This window comes from Phaseolus vulgaris, chromosome 2 (assembly GCF_051622355.1).
Source record: "Phaseolus vulgaris cultivar YP4 chromosome 2, ASM5162235v1, whole genome shotgun sequence".
NCBI lineage: Eukaryota > Viridiplantae > Streptophyta > Magnoliopsida > Fabales > Fabaceae > Phaseolus > Phaseolus vulgaris.
Genome location: NC_143499.1, coordinates 31,649,705 through 31,672,724, shown reverse-complemented (window position 1 = coordinate 31,672,724; position 23,020 = coordinate 31,649,705). Strand labels below are relative to the sequence as shown.

At 31.3% G+C, this 23,020-nt stretch overlaps 4 protein-coding genes across 11 annotated transcripts; 2 read left to right on the top strand and 2 right to left on the bottom strand.

Annotated features, from left to right (window-relative positions):
* Positions 1-2,629: 2,629 nt before the first annotated feature.
* LOC137809698 (putative glucose-6-phosphate 1-epimerase) lies at positions 2,630-4,780 on the bottom strand. Its single transcript, XM_068610793.2, has 7 exons — positions 4,447-4,780; positions 4,255-4,311; positions 4,006-4,166; positions 3,598-3,732; positions 3,377-3,479; positions 3,180-3,279; positions 2,630-3,080 (listed from the first exon to the last, which is right to left on the bottom strand). Exons 1-7 carry the CDS (start codon positions 4,678-4,680, stop codon positions 2,911-2,913), a joined length of 960 nt encoding a protein of 319 aa, XP_068466894.1. The 5' UTR covers positions 4,681-4,780; the 3' UTR covers positions 2,630-2,910.
* Positions 4,781-7,384: 2,604 nt separating this feature from the next.
* LOC137811465 (Pentatricopeptide repeat (PPR) superfamily protein) lies at positions 7,385-10,272 on the top strand. Its single transcript, XM_068613237.2, has 2 exons — positions 7,385-9,519; positions 9,942-10,272. The coding sequence occupies exon 1, from the start codon at positions 7,486-7,488 to the stop codon at positions 9,133-9,135; it is 1,650 nt and encodes a 549-aa protein (XP_068469338.1). The 5' UTR covers positions 7,385-7,485; the 3' UTR covers positions 9,136-9,519; positions 9,942-10,272.
* A 1,086-nt stretch (positions 10,273-11,358) lies between these two features.
* LOC137811464 (hydroxyproline O-galactosyltransferase HPGT1) lies at positions 11,359-16,352 on the bottom strand. 4 transcript variants are annotated; one of them, XM_068613233.2, is made up of 13 exons: positions 15,857-16,352; positions 15,676-15,739; positions 15,417-15,466; positions 15,120-15,313; positions 14,487-14,550; positions 14,352-14,424; positions 13,874-13,997; positions 13,420-13,507; positions 13,280-13,330; positions 12,364-12,435; positions 12,083-12,195; positions 11,785-11,846; positions 11,359-11,712 (listed from the first exon to the last, which is right to left on the bottom strand). In XM_068613233.2, the coding sequence occupies exons 1-12, from the start codon at positions 15,967-15,969 to the stop codon at positions 11,824-11,826; spliced, it is 1,029 nt and encodes a 342-aa protein (XP_068469334.1). In that variant the 5' UTR covers positions 15,970-16,352; the 3' UTR covers positions 11,359-11,712; positions 11,785-11,823. The 4 variants fall into 4 exon arrangements, 3 of the variants coding, with proteins under 3 accessions (XP_068469334.1, XP_068469333.1, XP_068469337.1); XM_068613232.2 differs by having other exon boundaries at positions 11,359-11,846; XM_068613236.2 differs by having other exon boundaries at positions 11,359-11,846; positions 15,141-15,313; positions 15,857-16,118.
* A 1,521-nt stretch (positions 16,353-17,873) lies between these two features.
* LOC137811462 (BTB/POZ domain-containing protein POB1) lies at positions 17,874-23,020 on the top strand. Of its 5 annotated transcripts, none has more exons than XM_068613229.2 (6): positions 17,874-18,242; positions 18,676-18,768; positions 21,145-21,266; positions 21,403-21,466; positions 21,635-21,914; positions 22,062-23,020. In XM_068613229.2, exons 3-6 carry the CDS (start codon positions 21,183-21,185, stop codon positions 22,876-22,878), a joined length of 1,245 nt encoding a protein of 414 aa, XP_068469330.1. In that variant the 5' UTR covers positions 17,874-18,242; positions 18,676-18,768; positions 21,145-21,182; the 3' UTR covers positions 22,879-23,020. The 5 variants fall into 5 exon arrangements, with proteins under 5 accessions (XP_068469330.1, XP_090154720.1, XP_090154719.1 ...); XM_090298594.1 differs by having other exon boundaries at positions 17,951-18,242; positions 22,038-22,186; XM_090298593.1 differs by lacking the exon at positions 21,403-21,466 and having other exon boundaries at positions 18,080-18,242; positions 21,759-21,914; positions 22,062-22,980.

Sequence of the window (23,020 nt, the reverse complement as noted above, 5' to 3'; positions counted from 1 at the left end):
ACGGATGAATTTTAGGGAAAGACATGTGTTTCTATCAATTGATTAGCGAGGAAGTGTGTGTGGATGTGGGAGTAAAGAGTATATGAAGTGTCTAGTTCAAGTGCTAAGAAATAGAGGAAAAGTAAGGTAATCAAAGTATTCTTCATTTTTACAAAGTGAATGATAAAGATTTTCAGAGTGGTCATGCATAGATTTTTAAATGTGATAGAAAATTATTTATCTGAGTTTTTGAAAATTTAGTAAATACTCGTGAATAAATCTTGTAAATGTTCATATTTACATTCTTTCTTAAAAAAGTTTGTTATTATTAATGTGAAATAAAGTTGGTGAAGTTTTGTTTGGAAGAATTTGTTGTCAATAGTAGTAAAAATGTTTTTATAAAATGATGGTCGTTGGAGTTCGTTGAATATGTAAATGTAAGTTATTATGCCTCAAACAAATGACATTGGAGATTTGAAGGATGAAGATAAATTGTTAAAAGGGGATACTTGTTTATGCTTTAAAATGAAGTACATAATCAATTATTTGCTTTATTTTAAAATATAACTGATAATGTTTTTCATATAATCTATTATGTCTCACATTTTTTTTAAGTTTGTAGTTTTGTTTGGCTATGTTTACATGGCTAGGAGGTAGTTGAAGGTTGACCTATATGATTGTTATAGTGTAGGTGTTTTGGTGAAGGAATGTATTGGTGAAGTGTTGTATGTATGTCAAATATCATGTGCTTGGTTTATTGCATGCATAAATCATCAACAAGTAAGTCTTAAACAAAACCTTTTTATGTATTCATGTGTAGTCATTTGGTTGATCCATAGTCAAAATGTGTTTCTTAGACTTATAATAACATTTTGTTAGATACTTTGAGATACTTAAACCAAGCATCTTAAATAAAAATCAGTTATATATCCCATAAAGTTCTTAGTATGTGAGAGACTTAAAAACCGATTATGAGATTCTTGGTATGATGCATTGTTAATGCGATAAATGTATCTATTTGATAAAAGTTTCAAAAATAAAATTTTATAATTTTCCACTTTTTATATATATATATATATATATATTAATATTATGGTTGAATCATATTAAAATATTGTGATTGATATCAAATAATACTGTAAAAAGTATATTATAATTTTTTAGACAAGTGGATCAAATTTTACATAATATCTGATTGTTAATAATTAAAGGACACTGTAAAATTGTTTTATAATATCAGGACACAATTTTTATTTATTTATTTAGGAGTTTAATTATGATATAGTATTAATTAATCTAAATTTCTTTTATCCACTCAAATGTGTTGTTATGAAATTTTAAATAATTATTATAAAAAAACAACAACTTTAAATAAACAGTTTATTTTATTTATGATTAATTGATACTATAAAAAACATTGTATATGTTTGTAAAGTGTATAACATATAAATATAATTCCTTTAATATGGTTTATTTATTATTTAAAATGGTATTTAAATGTAAATACTATAACACTAAAAAGTAAATATAAGTTGTGTATCAATATTAACAATTTTGACAATGATAATGTATATTTCGCTGTGAGTAAAATACTTATCTTTATTAAACTCCAAAATGGTTTATAGAAGTGCTTAGGGACATAAATTATAAAATTTATAATTTCGCTTAAATCTTTTATAATTATTTATATTTTAATTTTATCAAAATTTATTTTCAACATTTTTTTATGTATCACATGCAAATTTTATCTTTAAATAAATAATAATATTTTACTTTAAATTAATTTAAACTACAAAATTAAAATTATAATCTTACTATTCCATCAATTAAAACAATTTATCAATCATTCATAAATTTTTTTCTTGATTTTCCTTCACTTTTTATTCTCATTTCTTTAATCAAAACAATATTTATTTCTACTCTCCTTTTTCTCAAATTCACTTTTTACTTCCCCTTCAAATTTAACCCATTATATTAAAAAATTTATACAACTCTAAATATTATCAAAACACCGTTTTCAAGGAAAATAGTAATATTATTAGGATGAAAAGGAAGTATGAGACAGTATTATTGAGAGATGTGGTTTACTTTTTGTTTTGTCTTATTGTTACTCAAAAGTGATATTTTAGAGGCACTGTCATTTCCAAAAGGGGCTGAACCGAAAATGAGAGAAAGAAAAAAACTTAAAAGATTGATGATTGGTGATTGGTAAAAGGTGTAGCATCCGATGCAAACCTCACAGTGATATCCACATTGCCAATGCAAAATTGTGGTGGAGATGAAACCTGTTTTTAACTCTTCTGTTCCAAATCCATTTACTGATATCTCTTATAAAAATAAATTACCTTTTCTAAACCATTTTTATTTATACTAATATTTCCTAGTTATTAAATTTAATACTCATTTTTACATATTAAATAATTATACTAATTTGTGTGAATCATTTGGAAAGTTTGCATTCACTCACTTGTGTGAGTATAAAATGAAATAGTTTGTAAAGTTTATTTGAAATGAAATAAACAAATGAGGTAGCAATAAGATGAATGATGGAGTAGAAAATGTGGAAAAGTTTACTTGTTCAAATACTTGTTAAGAATGGTATTTGCATTATCATATTTTAAAGTAAATATATGGAAGATGACAGTGTAACTTCATAGAAACTGCAGATGGACATTGCAAAGTCACTTTCATTCAAATGGATTCTCAAGTCATCAAAAATTCACATTATGCATCTAATTCAGCTGTTTCAGTTCACCTTTATCAAAAATTTTGATTTGTGTTCTCTATTTATTTACATAGATGCTGTGCTTATGACTTTTACTGTGACAATATTTGCACAAACTACCATTGGCTAAAAAACAATGTTCAGGTAGTCTTATTGTTATTGATTGATTTCAGTCTGCACATAAAATTCACAGCAGCAGCAGATGATCAAGAAGATTGAAGAAGTGACAATTCTAAACGACCTTTCCATTCTTCACCAGGCTTCAAGGGGATTGGTGTTTCAACTGCTGCACCATCCACACACAGCATTTGCTTGTACTCTTCATCCCCTAGATCTACTATGGACTTGGATTTTTTATCCCAAGGATTCCAAATAACTGTTCAATGACAAAATGTAATATGAATTGTTAGTTTGGCTAAGAAAATGACACAAGCCATCAATATTACTTGTTTTTCAGGTTTTAAAAGAAACTCACCAACATCAGGGAGTCCATCTTTTCTTATCACAAATGTTCTCCTCTTTTGATGATCCAGAACAGCTACCATATTGTTAGAATTGATATAGATCCTATCAACCTATAAGATGGAGACAATAAAATTTACAAACTGATTAAATATTGGGTATAAAAAGAGTAACTCTAACTTGAAAAAAAGATTATAAGAACTGTTTCACCTCAGATTCAAATGTCAAAGCACCTCCCTGTTCTGTGAATTGTTGCTTCTGCAATAGGTTGTCCAGGTAGTACTCAGTTTCCAACCCTTCTATCCTCACTTCACTGTCAACAATTAAATAGTAAAGATGAATTATGTTTACTCATAACTACCAACTCACTACTTAGTCAAACTCTTCCTTTTCACAATGTTTACTCAGAAATATTTACAAAGTATACCCACCTAACATCTGAGACGGACAGATATGTACGATAGCCAATGCAGAAACTGAAATTCTTGCTACCAACATTTCTGATTCGTGATGTCAAATTCAGAATACCATCTGCTGTCAAAGAAATCCTTAGGCGAAACTCGAAGCTGAAAAAGATAGTGTAAAGGGAAGTGATATTCAGAACTTGAAATCAAAAGAAAGGAGAATCTATATAAGATTCACAAACATTTAAAAAATATAACATAAGACATATAAACATGTAAAAGTATAATTAATAATCACAATCACATTAAAAAAGAGTTCGTATAATTAATTAAATACATATATGTAACTGTGGTTATGATAAAGAAATGGAAAATTGTAGTTATGTTAGAAAAGTATATAGAAGATGATTAAATGATAAATATACATTCTGGTACCTGTGTGGCCATGTTTTGCTATCTTCTTTGTATGGTTTAAGCAACAGATCAATGTAAACTTTTGCACTGAAATTACCAGAAAGGTGTGGAGGATCTTTCTCTATCGTCCAGATCCTGTTTCTGGCAAATCCATGCTGCTCCAGTGCTCCTCTGTTTCCGAACTGCACAAAAATTACACTAATTTTTCCATTATCTGTTTGCAATGCAGCATTGTGGAATATAATTAAAATTTTAAAAAATGATTTATACCTGTGGAAAACAGATTGGAATCCCTCCCCTCACAGCTCTGGGAGGATCAAAGATTGCCTATTGAAATAAAAGGAAAATTAATAAACAGAAGAATTCAAAAAATCAATTAAAGATTCATAAACAGAAGAATAACTAACACATTGCATTGATCAATGATTAAAAAGATGATTAAGAGAATGATGGGGGAAGTACTTTCTTGCTTACGAAGAGTAGCTCTCCAGTTGCTTTTGTTTTCCAAGAAAGAACCTGAGCTCCCAGCAAACTAATGGTTGCTGAAGCATCACCATTTTTGAGAATGAGTTGGGGTATTCCATTCTTGTCGTTGATGAGTTCAACAACTCCAGGATCAAGAGGTTTCTTCTCACTTTTTGCTGGTGATGACTGTGCTCCTTCACCTGCTTTAGAAGTAGACTCAGAATTCTTCATATCAAAATTCTTGAAGAAACTAAAATCTTTATCTATGTGTGTGAGCCAAGAAGGAAAACTGAAAAGGGTGAAGAGTCATGGAATTGGGATCACACTTTGTATACTTGCGTGAACCTTGGAACCAAAACCTCAACTAACTAACTAACTAAAATAACTAACTTGAAAAAAGATCTGAACTCTAAGGATTTTTTTGACCAGACACAGAGAATTGGAATTTATTAGATTTGTTTCTCACCTGCTACCACCCTTCTGGTAAATTAAAAATTATTATTATTTTTCTTACCTTAAAATAAGAATAAAAATTCACAATTTTTTTTAATTCGAGCAATTTATTTCAATTTGTAATTTCACATTTTTGCTATCTATCCAAATTAAATTGAAATTAACTATTTCAATTATATTATTTGTTGTTACTCCAGTATACTAGAGAGGTTAGTGTAAAAAAAAAATGTGATGTGCTCTATAAATTTGTCACAAAAAAATACCACCGTATGTTTATGAATGATATAAAGTTATATGATTAGTTTTGGAAGAAAAATAATAAAATAAATAAATAAATTTTAAAAGAAAAATATAAATGTACACATGTGTGCAGGAAGTTTATTAGTATTTGTACTGGTAGGACGTGTTTGGATCACTGAGGTGCGTTGTCCTAGTCCGATTGGTGTAAGAGGGTAAATACTTAACTCAGTCTAAAACAATAATAAACCCAATGATTTATTAAGAACTCAATCCAAATGGCTAGCAAAATATATTAAAATAACTGAATAGATAACTGAATTAGTTAGGCACAAATATTTACTCTAAAAAATTCGATGAAAATAAACAAAGATAATGTTATATCAACATTTCTAAAATAAAGGAGATATATATATTAACATACTATTTTTATAGTTGTTAGTTCCTAAATTGATGGAAGTCTTCATAATTATATACTTCAAATCACTTGATTGTCGGAGTCTTCATAATATATTTTCTCACTCAATTGATCGTCGAAGTCTTATCAACAGATGCAGTTACCTCAATGTGAATTTCAAACATATGATGTAAGTACAAATTTATTTTTTCTTTGTTGTAAAATCATGAATCCTTATTATACATTTATATTTTACTATAATTTATTTGATAATAAGATTTTTTTAATACATATAAACAAATAATTTAATATTATACATAATGTTAAAAAGAATAAGTATTTAATTATAATCAGATAGATAATAAAACTATCTGTCAATATAGAGGGTTAAAAGGTTAAACCAAGAATAAAATGAGATACATATATATTAATAAGAAATTATACAATAAAACCGAAAAATCAATATAAATTAAATAAAAAATTAGTGAAAGATGATATAACATATAACTTGTCATGTTATCAAAATTATCAGTGGGATCACACTTTATATATTTGCGTGAACCTTGGAACCAAAACCTCAACTATGCCACTCTTCTGGTAAATTAAAAATTATTATTATTTTTCTTACCTTAAAATAAGAATAAAAATTCACAATTTTTTTTTAATTTGAGCAATTTATTTTAATTTGTAATTTCACATTTTGCTATCTATCCAAATTAAACTGGAATTAATTATTTAAATTATATTATTTATTGTTTCTCCAGTATACTAGAGAGGTTAGTGTAAAAAAAATGTGATGTGCTCTATAAATTTGTCACAAAAGAATACCACCATATGTTTATGAATTAGTTTTTGGGAGAAAAATACAAAAATATTAAAATAAAATAAAAAACTTAAAAAAAATATAAATGTACATATGTGTGCAGGAAGTTTATTAGTATTTGTATTGTTCGGGTGTTCGGGATCTGACCACTCAGGTATATTGTTCTGGTTCGAGAGAATAAATACTTAACTCAGTCCAAAACAATAATAGACTCTCAATAATTTGTTTTGAAGTCGACCCAAATGGCTAGTGAAATATATTAAAACAACTGAAATAAATAATTGAATTAGTTATGCACAAATATTTATTCTAAATTTGATATGAAAATAAATAAAGATATACTTTGCCAACATCCCTAAAATAATGTGGATATATATATATATATATATATGATTGTTAATTCCTAAATGAAGGATCTACAAGTACTATAAAAAGGTCTCAAGACCCTAAATAAAGGGAGGTTTCATTCCAACTACTCAATATATTCATACTTATATGCTCACTCACTTGATCGTCGGAGTCTTCATAATTATATACTCTCACTCACTTGATTCTTGGAATCTTCATAATTATATGTTATCACTCACTTGATCATCAGAGTCTTCATAATTATATGCTCTCATTCATTTGATTGTTGGAGTCTTGTAAATGTTTCTTCAATGTGAATTTCAAGCATATGACACAATATGTAAATACAAGATAATCGTGCTTTATTTTTCTTTGTTATAAAATCATAAATCCTTCTTATACATTTATACTATAATTTATTTGATAATAAGAATTTTTTTAATACATATTAACAAATAATTTAATATTATACACAAGGTTGAAAAGAATAAATATTTAATTATAATCAGATAGATAATAAAACTATTTGTCAACATAGAAGTTTAAGTCAAGAATAAAATCAGACACATATATTAATAAGAAATTATACAAGAAAACCACAAAATCAATCTAAATTAAATTAAAAAAATGAGTGGAAGGTGATATAACATATAAGTTGTCAGGTTATCAAAATTAACAGTGGTAGTTAAATTCATCATGTAAACATTGTACTATAGATACTTTCATTAGTATTCACTACACTAAACTGTTCACTAACAAACATTGATGTGGGTCAACGATGTCGTTTCGATCTTTCCACTTCCTCGCGCGTTTCACCAAACCGCATCACCACCCTCTTGCCTCCACGCCCTGTTCTCCACTCTCATCTCTCCACGCGCCGCCATGTTCTCCTCACCACCACCATCCCCACATCGACGAACGCCTCATTCACGACCAAATCTCCCACCTTTTTCCCATTCCCACTTCTAAATCCCAAAACACCGTTTCAGAACCCCTCAAACCGTCGCACCTGGACGCGAAATCTGTGGACGCGTTTTTGCCTCCAGAAGACAAACTGCGCGGAGTCTTCCTCCAGAAACTAAAGGGCAAGGCCGCAATCGAAACCGCTTTGTCGAACGTTGGTGCTGACGTCGACGTTAACATTCTTGGTAAAGTACTCAACAATGGAAACCTCAGTGGTGAATTCATGGTCACGTTTTTCAACTGGGCAGTAAAACTACCAGGGATACCCAATGAAGTTGGTAGTTACCATGTGATTGTTAAGGCACTAGGAAGAAGAAAGTTTTTTGTGTTTATGATGGGTGTGTTATGTGACATGAGGAAATGTGGTATTAATGGGGATTTGTTGTTGTTGTCTATTGTTATTGATAGTTTTGTTAGGGCTGGTCATGTGTCTAGGGCAATTCAGATCTTCGGGAACTTGGATGATCTTGGGGTTCGGCGTGACACCGAGGCTTTGAACGTGCTTTTGTCGTGTCTGTGTCATCGGTCTCATGTTGGTGCTGCCAATTCTGTGTTGAATTCGATGAAGGGAAAGGTGTGTTTTGATGTTGGAACATACAACGTTGTTGCTGGGGGATGGTCTAAGATTGGTAAGGTGGGTGAGGTTGAGAGGATCATGAGAGAAATGGAGGTTGATGGGGTTGGACATGATTGTAGGACGTTTGGATTTCTTATGGAGAGCTTGGGGAGGGTAGGTAGAATGGACGAGGCTGTTGAAGTTTTCTGTGGTATGAGGGAGAAGAATTGCCAGCCAGATACTGCTGCTTATAATGCAATGATTTTCAATTTTGTGTCTGTTGGGGATTTTGAGGAGTGTATTAAGTATTATAAGAAGATGTTGAGTGATAACTGTGAACCTGATCTTGATACGTTTGTTAGAATAATTACTGGGTTTCTCAGAGTGCGGAAAGTGGCTGATGCGCTTCAAATGTTCGATGAAATGTTGAGGCGAGGTGTTGTGCCATCTATTGGGATCATAACAACCTTTATCAAACGATTGTGTAGCTATGGTCCACCATACGCTGCTTTGGTGATATACAAGAAGGCAAGAAAATTAGGGTGTATGATATCAATGGAAGCTTATAAGATACTGCTTATGCGGCTTTCTGAGGTTGGAAAATGTGGAACATTGTTGAGCATATGGGAGGAGATGCAAGAGTGTGGGTATAGTTCAGATTTGGAAGTTTATGAGTACATCATCAGTGGTCTTTGCAATGTTGGACAACTGGAAAATGCTGTTCTTGTTATGGAGGAGGCTTTGCACAAGGGGTTCTGCCCAAGCAGGCTAGTATATAGTAAACTGAGCAACAGGCTGCTTGCTACAGAGAAAACAGAGAGGGCTTACAAGCTGTTTCTGAAGATCAAACATGCCCGGTCCCTTGAAAATGCCAGAAATTATTGGCGTTCTAATGGTTGGCACTTTTGAACAGTAGTGCCAATTGGCAGATCTTACAGTAGATTGTCTTCTTTGCTTTCCACCTTGCTGGTCTTTGAGCTTGTTTGGAGACTTTGAAGCTGATTCCAAGTGCTTCAATGTTTCCAGCTTGATGGGAGGTTGTGTTAATTATTTGGAGGAAAATTCCTGTATCAACTTCGGATTGAAATCTACAACTGGCATCCTTTCTCACAACAAATGGAATCTGGTGAACCTGGAGACATGAGAGCGGCGCTTTATGCATTGTCAGGTTGAAGAATGCATCGCCATTTCTGCTATCCTCTATCATTGCATTTCTATGCCACTGTCTCTGCCAACCATTTTTCTCCGTCATTGAGTAGCTTTGGATTGGTTGAGTTTTTGGGACTTATTGAGGTATTTGGTTGCTTCTGATATCTGTTTGGTTGATTGTGAGGATTGTAATCTCCTATTTGATTGATTGAGTTTAGTTGCAATCCGGGTTTCTCAATTGTTTTTATAGAAGATGCATGATTTGAAATTGAATGTTTATGGAAATTTTCTGAAACAGTTTTGTTGAAGGGTTTAGGAATTTTACTGCTGTATTATAGTTTCTCTTAATAAGTTCAGATCAATTATCCAGGAAAATTATAGTTATCTGATGGGTTTGTTATTGGAACTTAAAAGATTTATCCATTACCATTTCGGTAATGGCTGACTATAAGTGCATATGCTTTGCCTTTGGAAAAAGATGTCTGAGAATCATTGGTGAATGTCCTATGTTTTCTACATTCATATTTTGCATAACATAATCTTGTGCTGTTATTTTCTTAATGCAGATCAGGTCCATCTCTAGCTTGGTATCATATGGATATTGATACAATGGCAGGGAAGAATAGAAGGTAACATGAACCTTTAGAAGCAATAATTATGAATTTAGTAGTTCATGAACAAGTCATTCATACAAAGGGCAATAATTGCTACATTGTTTAGATGTCTTCTTGATGAAGTGTTAATTATTAATTTGAGCAAATTTTAATCATTGAGAAATCCTAGTTTTCCCAAGACATTGTTATACAGTTGTATATTTATCCGCATTCCCTTTTATTTAATAAGAACATATTTGTCATTTCACATAAAAATATAAAAATAGTCTACATGTTGAAATTTGATTCGGTGCAAGAAGTATTATTCGGTGCAGGAAGTATTTGCTGTAACTTTTTTATCAGTTAATCATACTAACATTCTAGAGTAATACTAAAATACTATTATAAATTGTAATTGTTATTGAAATATATTAGTATAAAATCTGTTTGGACAAATATACCTAGAAAAATAAAAAAGAAAATTGTTTTTTTATAAGCTGGAAGTAACTTATATATAAGTAATCTGTCAAAATTCTCATATAAAACCTATAAATTCTTATTTTTAATTGTTAATTTTAGTTTATAAATAAATTCATTTTTAAAAAATTTTTTTGATGTTTTTTTAAGATGTCAATTTAATTTTTAACATGTTTATAAGTTAATTTTAATTTAATAAGAATCTCATTTGTTAATTTTTTTTCTCTTTTTAAATGTCATTCTAAAGATATTTTGTCTAAATGTATCCATAGTATATTTATTATATATATTTTTTAAATTACGTCATGGCAAAAATCGATATTATTCTGATACGCATTTTACAATTAACATTTTCCTTCTCCATGATGTTATTCATTTCATTTATGTTTTATAAAAAATGTTGCACAAAACGAGCTGTATGAACACTTTTCTCATTAAAGAAACATGTTTATCAAGTAATCAAGAGTTTGAATCAGTTTTTAATTTCAATGATTTGTTAAAATTTAAGTTGAGTTTAAATTGTATGTTTCGTCAATGTAAAAGACTTATACTATTAATAATGAGAAATCATTGTAAACACAATTTTTAAAATAATTATAAAAATTAACAGACTTATCATAAATAACTACATGTCATAGAATGATAAGGACATTAAGCTTCATTAAAATCTTCAAATTTCATAACATTTAGACATAATTAATAAATGTCCTATCGATGTACCTTTACATCTACATTTAATTACAAAATTAATAATTTCTTTTATAATTATTATTCAATGAATGAGAAGTGTAACATCGTTTAGGTTGATGTAGTGTAAATCAACTTAATCTATCTCCACTCAAAGCAAGTCTAAGTATAAATATATAAAAGGAATACTGCATGTAAATAATAAGGTATAAAAGGAACATGCCAATGTCTTAAATAATATGTTCCTATTATTCAAAGAATAAATAAATGAACTAGGCAAGAGGTATGGATGCATCACATAGATTCAACATGTATGTCTCAAGTCTAATTTTTTTTTTAAATCCTATAATTAAGTTGCTATGAAACTTTAATTTTTTCCATGAGTCGAAAACTTTTAACCAGGATAGACAAGAGTTATTTATATTACACAATTAAATGAAGAAAGAACAGTTTCTCAAAATAGATAAACATGATGCCAATTTGTCAATGCCTTAGACCATTCTGAGGAGCATGCAAGTATCTCGAGTCACAGGCATACTAGAACCAACAGCTGCCCCCATTCAAATTGAAGAATCAACAACTGGATGAAATTATCATAATGAAATCACCCGAGACAAAAATGATGATAGAGGAAGTAACAGGTTCTGTTTACCATAGATGGTTCATCACTCTAATTGCCAGTGGAAATCCGTCATACTGCTACACAAATTGCCCCTGAAAGATGAGAAGAAAACAATAAATAATAGTTAAATGCATCACCACCTCTTTTGTGTGTGCATATATGTCAAATCTCTTTTTTTAAAGAAAAAAAGATACGCTGTTTGTAATACTTTACCGCTTCCACCCTAAAAGCCCGTTACTTATGATAAAGCCTAAAACAACTAGGTCAATTTGTGTAATATTATTCATACGATGTGTATACGTAAGACAGAGGGTAACAAGAAATTTACCTGGGGACCAGGAGGAGCAGCAAAGTTTTGTTTCATCAATGTGCTGTACATCAAGCCCAATAAACCAAGACCCAATGCTTACATCATCGTCTACATATGTGCGGAGCATAAAACTGCAAAGTAAACACTCCAAATTGATACAACATTCTTAGTTCATGTTTGGATACCTACCAGACTAAATCACATAAAAAAACTTAAAAATCTGGGACAAACTATTTGCTGCTTTAGCTTTCAACGTGAAAATTAGAAACAATCATGAAAGAATTGAATCTAATAATTACCTGTTTATTGAAATAAACTGAGCCAATGATTTTGAAATGACATAGACCTGGCCTGAAGCATGTCTAAAGTATCTGAATCATACAAGCATGAATATGAATGTCAACAAAGAAAGTCCAAGAAGAGGATGAGAGAAAAACAATTTATGGATCTAATACCATGATTAGTATATTTTAATAGGTGATCTTAGATAGGCTTTTCAAAGAACTCTCTCATGCCATTTGTTCTTATAAAAGCTGAGGAAAGTCTTTTTCCCCCAAAAACTGTAATCATTATAATTATTTTACTTGTATTTCTTTTGTCTTGTCATGAGTTTCTTCTGACTCATTAGACCAAAGACTAATCCTTTTTGCAGTACTCTAATTGTCACTGTTCCAACGAGTTTTAACAGTTGGTGGAAATCGAATTTTCCTTGCAACATGGCACATAGTGTGAACGCAGAGTGTTCAACAACTATGCCAATTCATTAGGTTATTTTACTTATAATTTAAATACGCACAATCATATTTGAAAAAAAACCTTTAACCAAAATTCCATTCATCCAACTGTGAGGCATATGATGTTGGAGGGTTGTTTGCAACTTAGATGCATCATTCTCAGTGGAAATTGTCAATGCTTAATTGTCATACTGTAAAAATCCAGTTTATTTATTATTATTGATCAAATTTCTACTGCTGCATAAGCTCATCAAGGAATTCACATAAACTGTAAACATCTTTTGATAAGATATCAGTAGATTGGTTAAATTTTTCTGATAAACAAAAGTGATTGCATCATATAGACTGGAACTAAGAAGAACTGGCAATTTCTTCCCAACACGGTAATATCCTATAAAGAACTTTTAGCTTTGTATCAAAATCAATATCTCATAAGAAAAGAAAAGAAATAAAACTAACACTTCAAGTCTGTATTACTCACGATTTCCCATCCCCAAATTTCCACCAGTCTGGCTCATACCATTTATGTGTCCTATAAAACAAGATTCAGACAGAATTAGAAAAGGGAATTCTAATACCATAATAAACTGTTCTTATTTCCCAATGAAGCATTATACTCACTGCTCAGAGAAAACATTGCCTGATTTCATGCAACCAATATACACACGGGGCTTGTCCGAGTTAGAAGCTAGCACTCCTCCAAGGGAATCTACAGAAGAAATTATTTCACATAAGGACACAGCAAAGAACCTACTACAACAGCTAAATATACTAAATCCAATTGGCTTTAATCAATGCCATCAGTTATGAATCTTCATAACTATCTAGGAATTCAAGAAATTTATATAACTACACGGGTGGGGTTTCTGCTCATCATCAAATTATCAGTACCAATATTTTCCCTTGTTTGATTTTCATGAATGGCAAGTTCTGCAGTCACTCTGGAGCTATACTGCAACATGGGGAACACTATATTTGATATCTTCTAATTATTAAAAACAGCCTTTTATGTGTGTGTATGAGATGCATGATGTATTATATTTTTCATTGCCTGAAAGAATGAAGGACCACATACCAAGATTAACATAGACATCATCATTGAACTTAGCATAAAATTCAGCATCCCATTTGCCTACTGCATAAATGAAGAATGATTTTATCTTTTTTGCTTTTTCTTCAGGGGCTTCCACTTGATTATCCTGCGAAGTAAATAAAGATACATGACATTATCATATTTGTTTGTCACGTGTATTAAATTATGTACATATAACGTCATGCCAAGCATCTAAAGAGTCTATCGCCACAAACAAGGGGTAAGAACAAAAGTTGGCCAAAGACTTATTAACTACACTCCAAAAATCTGGATTTAAAAAAAAGAAGTTTGAAGCCATAGTTTTATACCAAGCCCTTTACAATGCAAAGTATATCCAAAATGCATAGTCAAGTGTACACATTCAGTCACAAACCATGTAGTCACACCGGGAAAGTTATAATATCTGTATTTTCCATCAAATATTGCTCGCATGAAACTATCATCATAAAAGTTAACATACAAGAATGACGAAGTCATTGGTGTGACTGCTTTCTGTTTCAATTTCTTTGTCCAAACTGTCTCCACCGTTTTCACTGCATAATAATGTTAAAAGCCAATCATTTGCAAAATTGAATTTGAACCACCAAAATTGTACCTTCTTCCTATTACAAATCGCACAATGATGCCTTTCTTATCAACCAGATCTCTCATAGCTATACCTGCAAATAGGGTATCAATGAGTTTTGTTTTGGCAAGGCTTTTACAGACTACATTAAAATAATCTGAAAGATTAAAAAATGAAATCATATTTCTAGAAGAGAATTTCAAGAAAACAAATTATTAATGTGACTGCCTGAACATATAACCAAATATGCTGACATTTATAAACCAAAATAAAGCATAAAACCACAGAAGTGGTAGAAAAAACGTTCAGAAAATAGTATACTGCTTGAAACTGAGAAGTGATCAACACCTGCTGTCAAACTTTTGAGTTATGACTTCATAAGTAATTCATTCTGCCCAGTTGAAGGTCATAGACTCTTATTCCATTCAGTAAAAAAATTGGAAATGATAAAACTGAAGAAAAACTAAAAACAATAACAGCACGCCTGATATTCATGATTATTCAGTAGTAGCTCAAGATCATAGAATGCAGAAACCAAACTACAAAAATTGAAGTTTGCACTGAATTTATTTGGCACATATAGAAAGTATTCCACCGAATAAAGCTGAGAATGCCAATATACAGTAATCATGTAAAAGGAAATCAAAACAACGAAAAAGGTACCAGCTGGCATCCAAGCCTTACGGATTGCATCTCGGTTTTTTCTCCGGCCAAAGGTTGTCATCACTCCAACTACTAAAAGTACTTTCTTTGTAGGATGCTTCTTATTATTTCCTGGAAACTGCTTTGGAACAAAACCTTCCTGTCTAGCCGCAGCTAGTTCGGTCTCAAGGACAGACAACTTCTTACTTTGTTCCCTAAAAATAAGGTAACAGCAGTCTCAGGTAAAGAGTATTCGAAGCCAAATTCAAATTCATTTACCAAAATGGCACTGGTAAGATTACAACATAAGAAAATTACCTGCAGGCTGTAACTTTCAGTGTATCATCAATAGAAACGGCAGATTGACCCTGAAATCGGATGAACTACACTGCCTCATTGATATCTCAAGATGACAAATAAACCTTAAAAAGGAAACACGAGCAATCCCATCCACACACAAAAAAAGGCATTGTACAGTCCACACTTCATTACAAAAGAACATTCCAGTGTAAAAAATACGTGCTACACAGTGTAGACAAGACTATACAAACTTCAATGAAGAAAACTAACACCATACCAGACCAATTCTTTTTTCAAGCTCTTCAATTAAACAAGCCCTACTTTCCGCCTCCTGAAATAGCCTGCGCATAATACATCAAAAACTCGAAACGCGATCCACACTCGAAATTGAGAAGACAAATGATGAATAAGGAGGAAAATTTACAATAAAGATTACAATGACTTATTAACGAACAAACCTGGCGGCAACGTAAATGGTAGCCATGGTAGCAATCATAGCTAGCACGAGAGCAGAAAAGCGTGATTCAAAAGAGTCACCAGATAGCCGGTTTTGCGATCCCCGGCTACGCATTTCTTTTTTGTCGAAATTATCATCCAAATTTCAGATCCGAGAAGAAAGAATATGAATCGGTGTTTAAGAAACTAGTGTAACCTTTTGGTTGGAGCTTGATGTTTGGAGTTTGAACTGTGAAAACGGACGTTATAACCGCTTTTAATTTCAGGGTTCATGTAATGAAACAGCTTTTTTTGTTTCTGGTTTGGGAGGAGGTATCAAAATGCTGCTGAATTCAATGCCAAATGCAAGATAACTTCACTCCTTCATTACCAAACTCTTGTTTTCATGTGGGTTTCTGGGTTCTCTGTTCTTTGTGTCCAAACCAAACCTACTTGTTGATTATATCAGACAATGCGAATGTTAAATTTAGTTGAGTGTTTTCGGTTAATCATAGACACATTGTTCATACATTTAATAGGTTGGGATATAAAGTTAAAAGGTACTTATTTCTCAATTAAAAAAATTATATATTTATATTATTATATAAAATGATATTATATAAAAGAAAAAAATATATGTTACATAATAATTTTTATCTTTTTAATAAATACAAATATTTATTTAATAAAATAAAGATAAAATAGACAAAAAAATTGTATACCCAAAACCAGTTTTGGTTTATTTAATTTGGTTGTTTAAAGAGAAAATCTCTTTATATAAAAGTATAAATATTTAATTTTATAAATTTTATAATTCTTTTAGATTTAAGTAAAACTAAATAAATATCTCATAATTGTAATCAATTTTTTTTTAAATTAGTAAATTTAAAATGTAAAACTTAATTTTATTAATATTAATGGTTAAATTAAATTTTTTCTTAAATTTTTTCGAGAATTTGAATAAACTAATATTTAAATCAAATAAAATATTATTATTTACATATTTATATTAAGAGTATAAACTTATAATTTATTTTAATAAATATAAATATATTATATCTATATATAAAAATAATTATTACTGTCTTGTTTTAAAAACTGTTTTACCAATGTAAGTATCTTGGAAAACAAAATTATATAAATAAATATAACCAACTTTTTTTTCTTCTGTTAGTCTTGTTATTTGAAGTTGTAATTCGATTTTTATTAAAATAAAATAAATTATAATACTTAACAAACAATCATAATAACTCATTTTACTTTTTCTTTAATCTTGATAAGGATAAAAAAATAATAATAAAAATTTATAATTTTTTAAAATTAAAAAAATTATGAATGATATGTTATATACAATTTGATTATTGTTATAATTTAATTAATAAAAATATTCTATAACAATAAATTTATTTTTTATATAACTGGCATAAAGACATTCAAAATATTAATTTTTATTTTATTAGATTTTTTTTTAAAGAATTTTTTAATATATTTTTTAAAAATATATATTTCTTTGTATATTTAATATTTAAAATATACAAATACAAATAGATTTATATTTCATTAAACAAATATAAATACACATGTAATAATATATATATATATATATATAATAATTAAAGAAAAAGTATTAAATAAGATGTGACATAACAAATTATTGTTTTATTGTTTAGAACATATATATAGAAATATATGTTATGCTTTGAAAATTTACCATTTATAATTATTATGTTTGATAACGGTGGATTTGGATTTTTATATATATATATATATATATTTTTTTTTATTTATTAGAATAAATTATAAATTTATAATAATAATATAAATATAAAAATAATGACATCTTTTATTTAATTTTTATTATTAAACATAATTATATATAAATGATAAAAAAATAAATATAGATATACAAGTGCAATAATATCTTTGTTTTCACTAATAATAATAATAAAAAAAATAATTAAATTAAATTTATATAACTATTAAATATTAAAAAAACAAAATATTTTTTAAATATATCATTCTCAGTACAAGTCAATTTTTGCAGTTACCAAAACAACTCAGTATATATCTATGTAACCTTGTTTTCGCAGAAAATAAACAAAATAAAGACGAAAAGAGAAATGAGTTTGGGTTAGTTTGTTGGTTACTTCTCTGCAAATGCTAAAACCTCATTTGTTTGTTCTTGCTGCACGTATGGTTCTATTCAAAGGATTTAAAATGACTGAGACAGAGACACTGATGATGTTGGTTTGGAGTGTAACTTCTCGTTCGCATTCGACAATATCAATTTCTCCGACCGAATTCTCAACATTGAGGTTATACCCGACCCTCATTGCAGCCGCACCCAATCCCGTTCTCTCTCCACCGTAGCTCCCAGTCGCAAGAGAAGCAGACACGGTCTTCTGAAAGGTACCTTCCACTCAGACACTTTAATTCTGCTACTACTTCTTAAATTAAATTTGCTAGGTCTAAGAATAAACTCAAATTTCCCACATGTTTTGTCATATTTGTTGTTTCTGTGGTATCCCAAACACTAGAAGTTATTCATTGGTTTATTGAATTTTCAAATTCGGGCGTGATCATTGGCATGCGTAGTCCTTACCAGGTTATAATCTATCTAGTACAGACACTGGATATTACGAAGACTGATACATATCTAAAATGTAGGACGCAGATAAGGGTCTATATAATATATAATATAATTATAAATTATATAAATTTACAAAGATTTATGAGCACCAGGTATGTTTGAGTTTTTAGGACAGTGTCGAGCTTCGTAAGTTATAACTTGTTAATTTGGTTTGCTAAGTCCCTGAAAAATTCAAATGGTTCCATTTAACAGGTAGTGATGTCCTCTTACAGACCGAGGAAAAGGTAAATTGTAATTTATCAGATGCTGAGGAAGCTGTGGCAATTACTGAGGCATCACCATCAGGTTTTTGTGTTAACATATGGTTCCATTCCTTTTTTAAAAAATTCAATACCTTGGATTGTTATAGTCATGAAGTCCCTCCCTAATGCTTCAAGATCCCGCTATTTATTTCCTGACAAATCATTTGGTGTTGTTGGTTTCGTCTCGTGCCTTAAGTACTGAATATAATTCAGTAAATATACAAATTTGCATGCATTTGTCTTCTGAGTATATGAATCTTGACCTAGGTATTTAAAATTGGGATTTTACCTTGATGGGGAGAAAGGAGGTAAAACTCACAAGTTGTAAAGTTCTAAATTGAATTGTAGGATTTTTACAAAATCCATAATATTGTTATAAATGAGCTAGAATAGTATCGAGAAGTTCAGAGAAAAACCTTCGTTCATATCACGCAATTTTAAGAAGACATTCAACATGAGAGGTTCAGTCATAATGTCAGCCATTTGTTCTTGTGTAAAGCAATATAGCAGTTCCACTGTACCAGCCTTTGTGAGTTCTCTTAGGAAATGAAACCTCACATCTATATGGTTGAAGAGCGTACTTGGGAAAACTTCATTTACTATTTTTGAGGGCTGCAGCAATGAACTCTCTGCTTCAGTGCAAGACAAACATACAACCACCGTTTTTTTTATGACTAAGATATTGCACCTGAATTTAGTAAAAATACATACCTGAAGTGCTCTTTCTATCTTCCGAATCTCCAGCATAGTCACTTATCTGTATAAGCAAATAGTTAATCTTCTCTACCCTTCCTATAAAAAGTTCCAAACTCAGCACTTGAAGAATTTGTGTTGCTCTCCAAGTGCTTTTCTTTAGAAAAACTTCTCATGGCTGTTTTCCTATGACACAATCTTTGCATAACTTTGATGGAGACGTAAGTTGTGGTAACCCATTCACCATCTCCTCTGTTGAAGGTTTTCAGGCCTTTAAAGCCTAAATGCTCATATCTGCAATGCCAAAGATGCGCTGAGTCTTTAGTAACAGCATTGAAGCATGCTGATTCTGTAGGCATACAGAGGGTGCTGAACATGTACATTCGATTTGAGGACATGTTCACCTCTATGATTAAGCCTCTCTCTGGATGATACACCTTTCATCTTTCAAGTCGAAATAAAATAGTTAATTCCTTCTCTTGCAATTGCCCAATGCTAAGTAAGTTGTTCTTCAACTGTGGCATATAAAATACTCCATTTATAAGTTGGAAAGTTCCATGAAGAGTCCCTTAAAAATAGGAACTTATTATCTAAATAATAGCAACAAACTACCAAACAAATACATATTGGTATCTCATATCCCATAAATATCATGCATGCATCATAATCATAAATCATAACTTATTGAAAATTCCGAAACACAAGTTCACAGCACATTACAAAGCTTAAAACTTAAACACAAAGCAAATAGTAATACTCTAATCCGAGGATTGAGATGCTAATCTATTTTGCGGGTTTTGAACAAGATGAGTGTAAGAACTAAGAAGAGAGGGTGCATTCGGACAATTGATCGCAAAAGCCAAAATGTGAAAAAACTCAAACCTGTAAACAAAGGTATGAATAGAGGAAGAATGGAAAAAGAATATCAACGTCTAAGAAGAATGACTGGATAATAGTGGAAAAACTGCAAAGGAGAATGAAGGAAGAAGAAGATAGGCTATTAGGGTTTGTTGGTTCACCAAATCGAAGAAGTGAATGCTTTGTACAGTTTTGGGGTGAGTTGTGAGGGAAAATTAGAAAGTGGGTCAGCAAAAAATGAGTTATGTCAAATGTCCAAATGAATCACAAGCGATTTTGTAAAATCCTACCTCTTATGCAATTTTTGGATTTAAATCAAGATTTAAGAAGCATTTTTACCTCATCTTCGATTTATCTATTGTTTGAATAGTTGAATTCAAAGGGATTAAAATCATGGAATTTTACTAGTTGAATCCCAATTTTAGCTACCATGATCCTGACTCTAAATTTTTTAATTTTAAGAAGAAATTGATCATCCGGTTTTGTAATAGGAATACAGACTAGAAATGGATTTTGTTCAGGGAATATAGGAATTGAAAATTTAATGACAAGGATACTGCTTAATGATTGGAACTTACTCGTTAGTTTGTGCTTTTGACCATTATGTGACTATTAGTTCAAACAAATTAAATCTAACTATACCAAACAAGTTCAACTGGTGAGTTCTTTCTGTGTTTGGGAAGTGCTTCCTGACTACCTTCATTGGTTATGATCTGATAATTTATGGATGTTTTCAGTGATAACCATGATGAATAATCTCCACCAGCAAACTGCATCTGTGCTGTAAAAATGTTTTCTGTTGATATTTATGTATGAATTTAACTGTCAGCTTGTGATACAGTTATGATTTACAGTATTACTTTTGTAGGTGATGAATTTTCTCATGGAAATGATTCATTATTGGACATGAGTTGGTCAAAAGTTCTAAGAGTTAGGACCATACATATAAGTTCTCCAATTCTTGCAGCAAAAAGCCCCTTCTTTTATGAGGTACGTTGCTTTACTATGCCCAGTGCTGCGTTTCTACTTAATTTCCTTTGATGTCAATATGCTTTTTAGTTCTTCTTGAGGTTGTTCCCAAGTACTCATACACTTAGATGACTCCTTGCTATAATTCTTCCTGTAGTTGTTTTCAAATGTGACGAGAGAGTCTAAGCAACAAAATGTTACTCTTCGTATCCACAATTCTGGTAATTGCAGGATATACATGAGCTGACGGTTTTTGTCGCTTTGTCCTTCTGGTTGCCCACCCTCTCCTCCCTTTTCTATTTTGTAGACTTTATAATGCTTATGCTAGTTTTTTAATGTACAAATGTCAGCTAAAGCATTCTTTTCTTTTTAAACTATCATTGGAGCAGAAGAGGCTGCCGTTATGGACCTACTTAATTTCATGTATAGTCATACTTTATCAAGCACGACATCTGCTTCTGTATTGAATGTGCTGATGGCTGCTGATAAATTTGATGTTGTGTCATGCATAAGTTATTGCACTAGGATGTTGGGGTTAAGGCCTATGACTTGTGAGTCTGCCTTACTTTATTTGGATTTTCCTTCGAGCATTTTGAAGTCAGATGCAATTCAAGCACTGATAGAGACAGCAAAGTTGTTTCTTGCGTCACACTACAGAGACATAACAAAGTAAGTTTCTTACTCGACATGTTTCCTTTATCTGGGTGATTTTGTTTTTTCTTCAACCATTATTTATTGCAGTTTTTTTTCTCTTGGCCCATACTTTATTTTGCAAACTCATGGACTTGTAAGGTTCTTCTTCATCGAGTGATCTAGGTTTGTAGATGAAGCACTGAATTTGCCCTTAGCTGCCATTGAAGCAGTGCTGTCTAGTGATGACCTCCTGATACCTTCCGAGGATGATGTCTATGAGTTTGTGATCAAGTGGGCTAGGATACATTATCCCAAAACTGAGGACCGGCAAGAAGTCCTTGGAGCACGCCTTGGTCGACTCATACGTTTTCCACACATGAGCTGCCGAAAACTGGAGATGGTCTTGAAATGCAACCACTTCCATCCTGACTTTGCATCAAAGGTTGTTCTTGAAGCTCTTTTCTTCAAGGCAGAGACACCATGTCGAAAACGCTCTCTCGCTGCCCAGGATGCCGGCACCACCTGCTCTCGGTATGTCGAGCGGGCTTACATGCACCGCCAACGTGTGAAGTTGGTTGAATTTGCATTGCCTCGTCCGGGGGGTGTGATATACCTTGACCTAAAGAAAGAAGAATGTGCACAATGTTTTCCTAATGGTAGAATTCACTCTAAGGCATTCCACCTAGGGAAGGAGTTGTTTTTCTTGTCAGTTGGCTGCGATGTGGACCACCACAACCCATTCTATTGCTTTGGCCTTTTCTTAGCAGTGAAGTTAAAAGAGTCAGATTCTCTTGGTGTTGAATGTGAATTTGCTGCTAGATCAAAATTCACTGAGGAGTATATAACCATACGCAAAGGAATATATACTTTCACTGGAGGGAAGGTTGTGGGGCATAGGAACCTGTTTGCTATACCATGGACTACATTCATAGCTGAGGATAGCCAATACTTCATCAAGGGATTACTTCATCTAAGGGCTGAACTTACCATTAGACAATGACTCCTTTTTAGGATTGGTACTCTCTGTTCTTTCTACCTTTTCATGACTAATGTCCAATATTTTCTTGTTAATAGGCATGCCATTATTAGTCTTACTTTTTAAGAGCATGCAAATGCTTTTTATTGATTAGTATCTCACTGCA

What these genes read in the sequence shown, in the direction of transcription:
- LOC137811462 (XM_068613229.2), top strand. Translation starts at nt 21,183, where the DNA reads ATGAGTTGGTCAAAAGTTCTAAGAGTTAGGACCATACATATAAGTTCT. An exon ending in AAAGCCCCTTCTTTTATGAG is followed by an intron (nt 21,267 to 21,402) that starts GTACGTTGCTTT and finishes TTCTTCCTGTAG; the next exon opens with TTGTTTTCAAATGTGACGAG. An exon ending in CACTACAGAGACATAACAAA is followed by an intron (nt 21,915 to 22,061) that starts GTAAGTTTCTTA and finishes CGAGTGATCTAG; the next exon opens with GTTTGTAGATGAAGCACTGA.
- LOC137811465 (XM_068613237.2), top strand. Translation starts at nt 7,486, where the DNA reads ATGTCGTTTCGATCTTTCCACTTCCTCGCGCGTTTCACCAAACCGCAT.
- LOC137811464 (XM_068613232.2), bottom strand. Translation starts at nt 15,969, where the DNA reads ATGCGTAGCCGGGGATCGCAAAACCGGCTATCTGGTGACTCTTTTGAA. An exon ending in ACCATTTACGTTGCCGCCAG is followed by an intron (nt 15,740 to 15,856) that starts GTTTGTTCGTTA and finishes TATTATGCGCAG; the next exon opens with GCTATTTCAGGAGGCGGAAA. An exon ending in CTGAAAGTTACAGCCTGCAG is followed by an intron (nt 15,314 to 15,416) that starts GTAATTTTCTTA and finishes CCTTATTTTTAG; the next exon opens with GGAACAAAGTAAGAAGTTGT.
- LOC137809698 (XM_068610793.2), bottom strand. Translation starts at nt 4,680, where the DNA reads ATGAAGAATTCTGAGTCTACTTCTAAAGCAGGTGAAGGAGCACAGTCA. An exon ending in TACTCTTCGTAAGCAAGAAA is followed by an intron (nt 4,312 to 4,446) that starts GTACTTCCCCCA and finishes TTATTTCAATAG; the next exon opens with GCAATCTTTGATCCTCCCAG. An exon ending in AGCAAAACATGGCCACACAG is followed by an intron (nt 3,733 to 4,005) that starts GTACCAGAATGT and finishes TATCTTTTTCAG; the next exon opens with CTTCGAGTTTCGCCTAAGGA.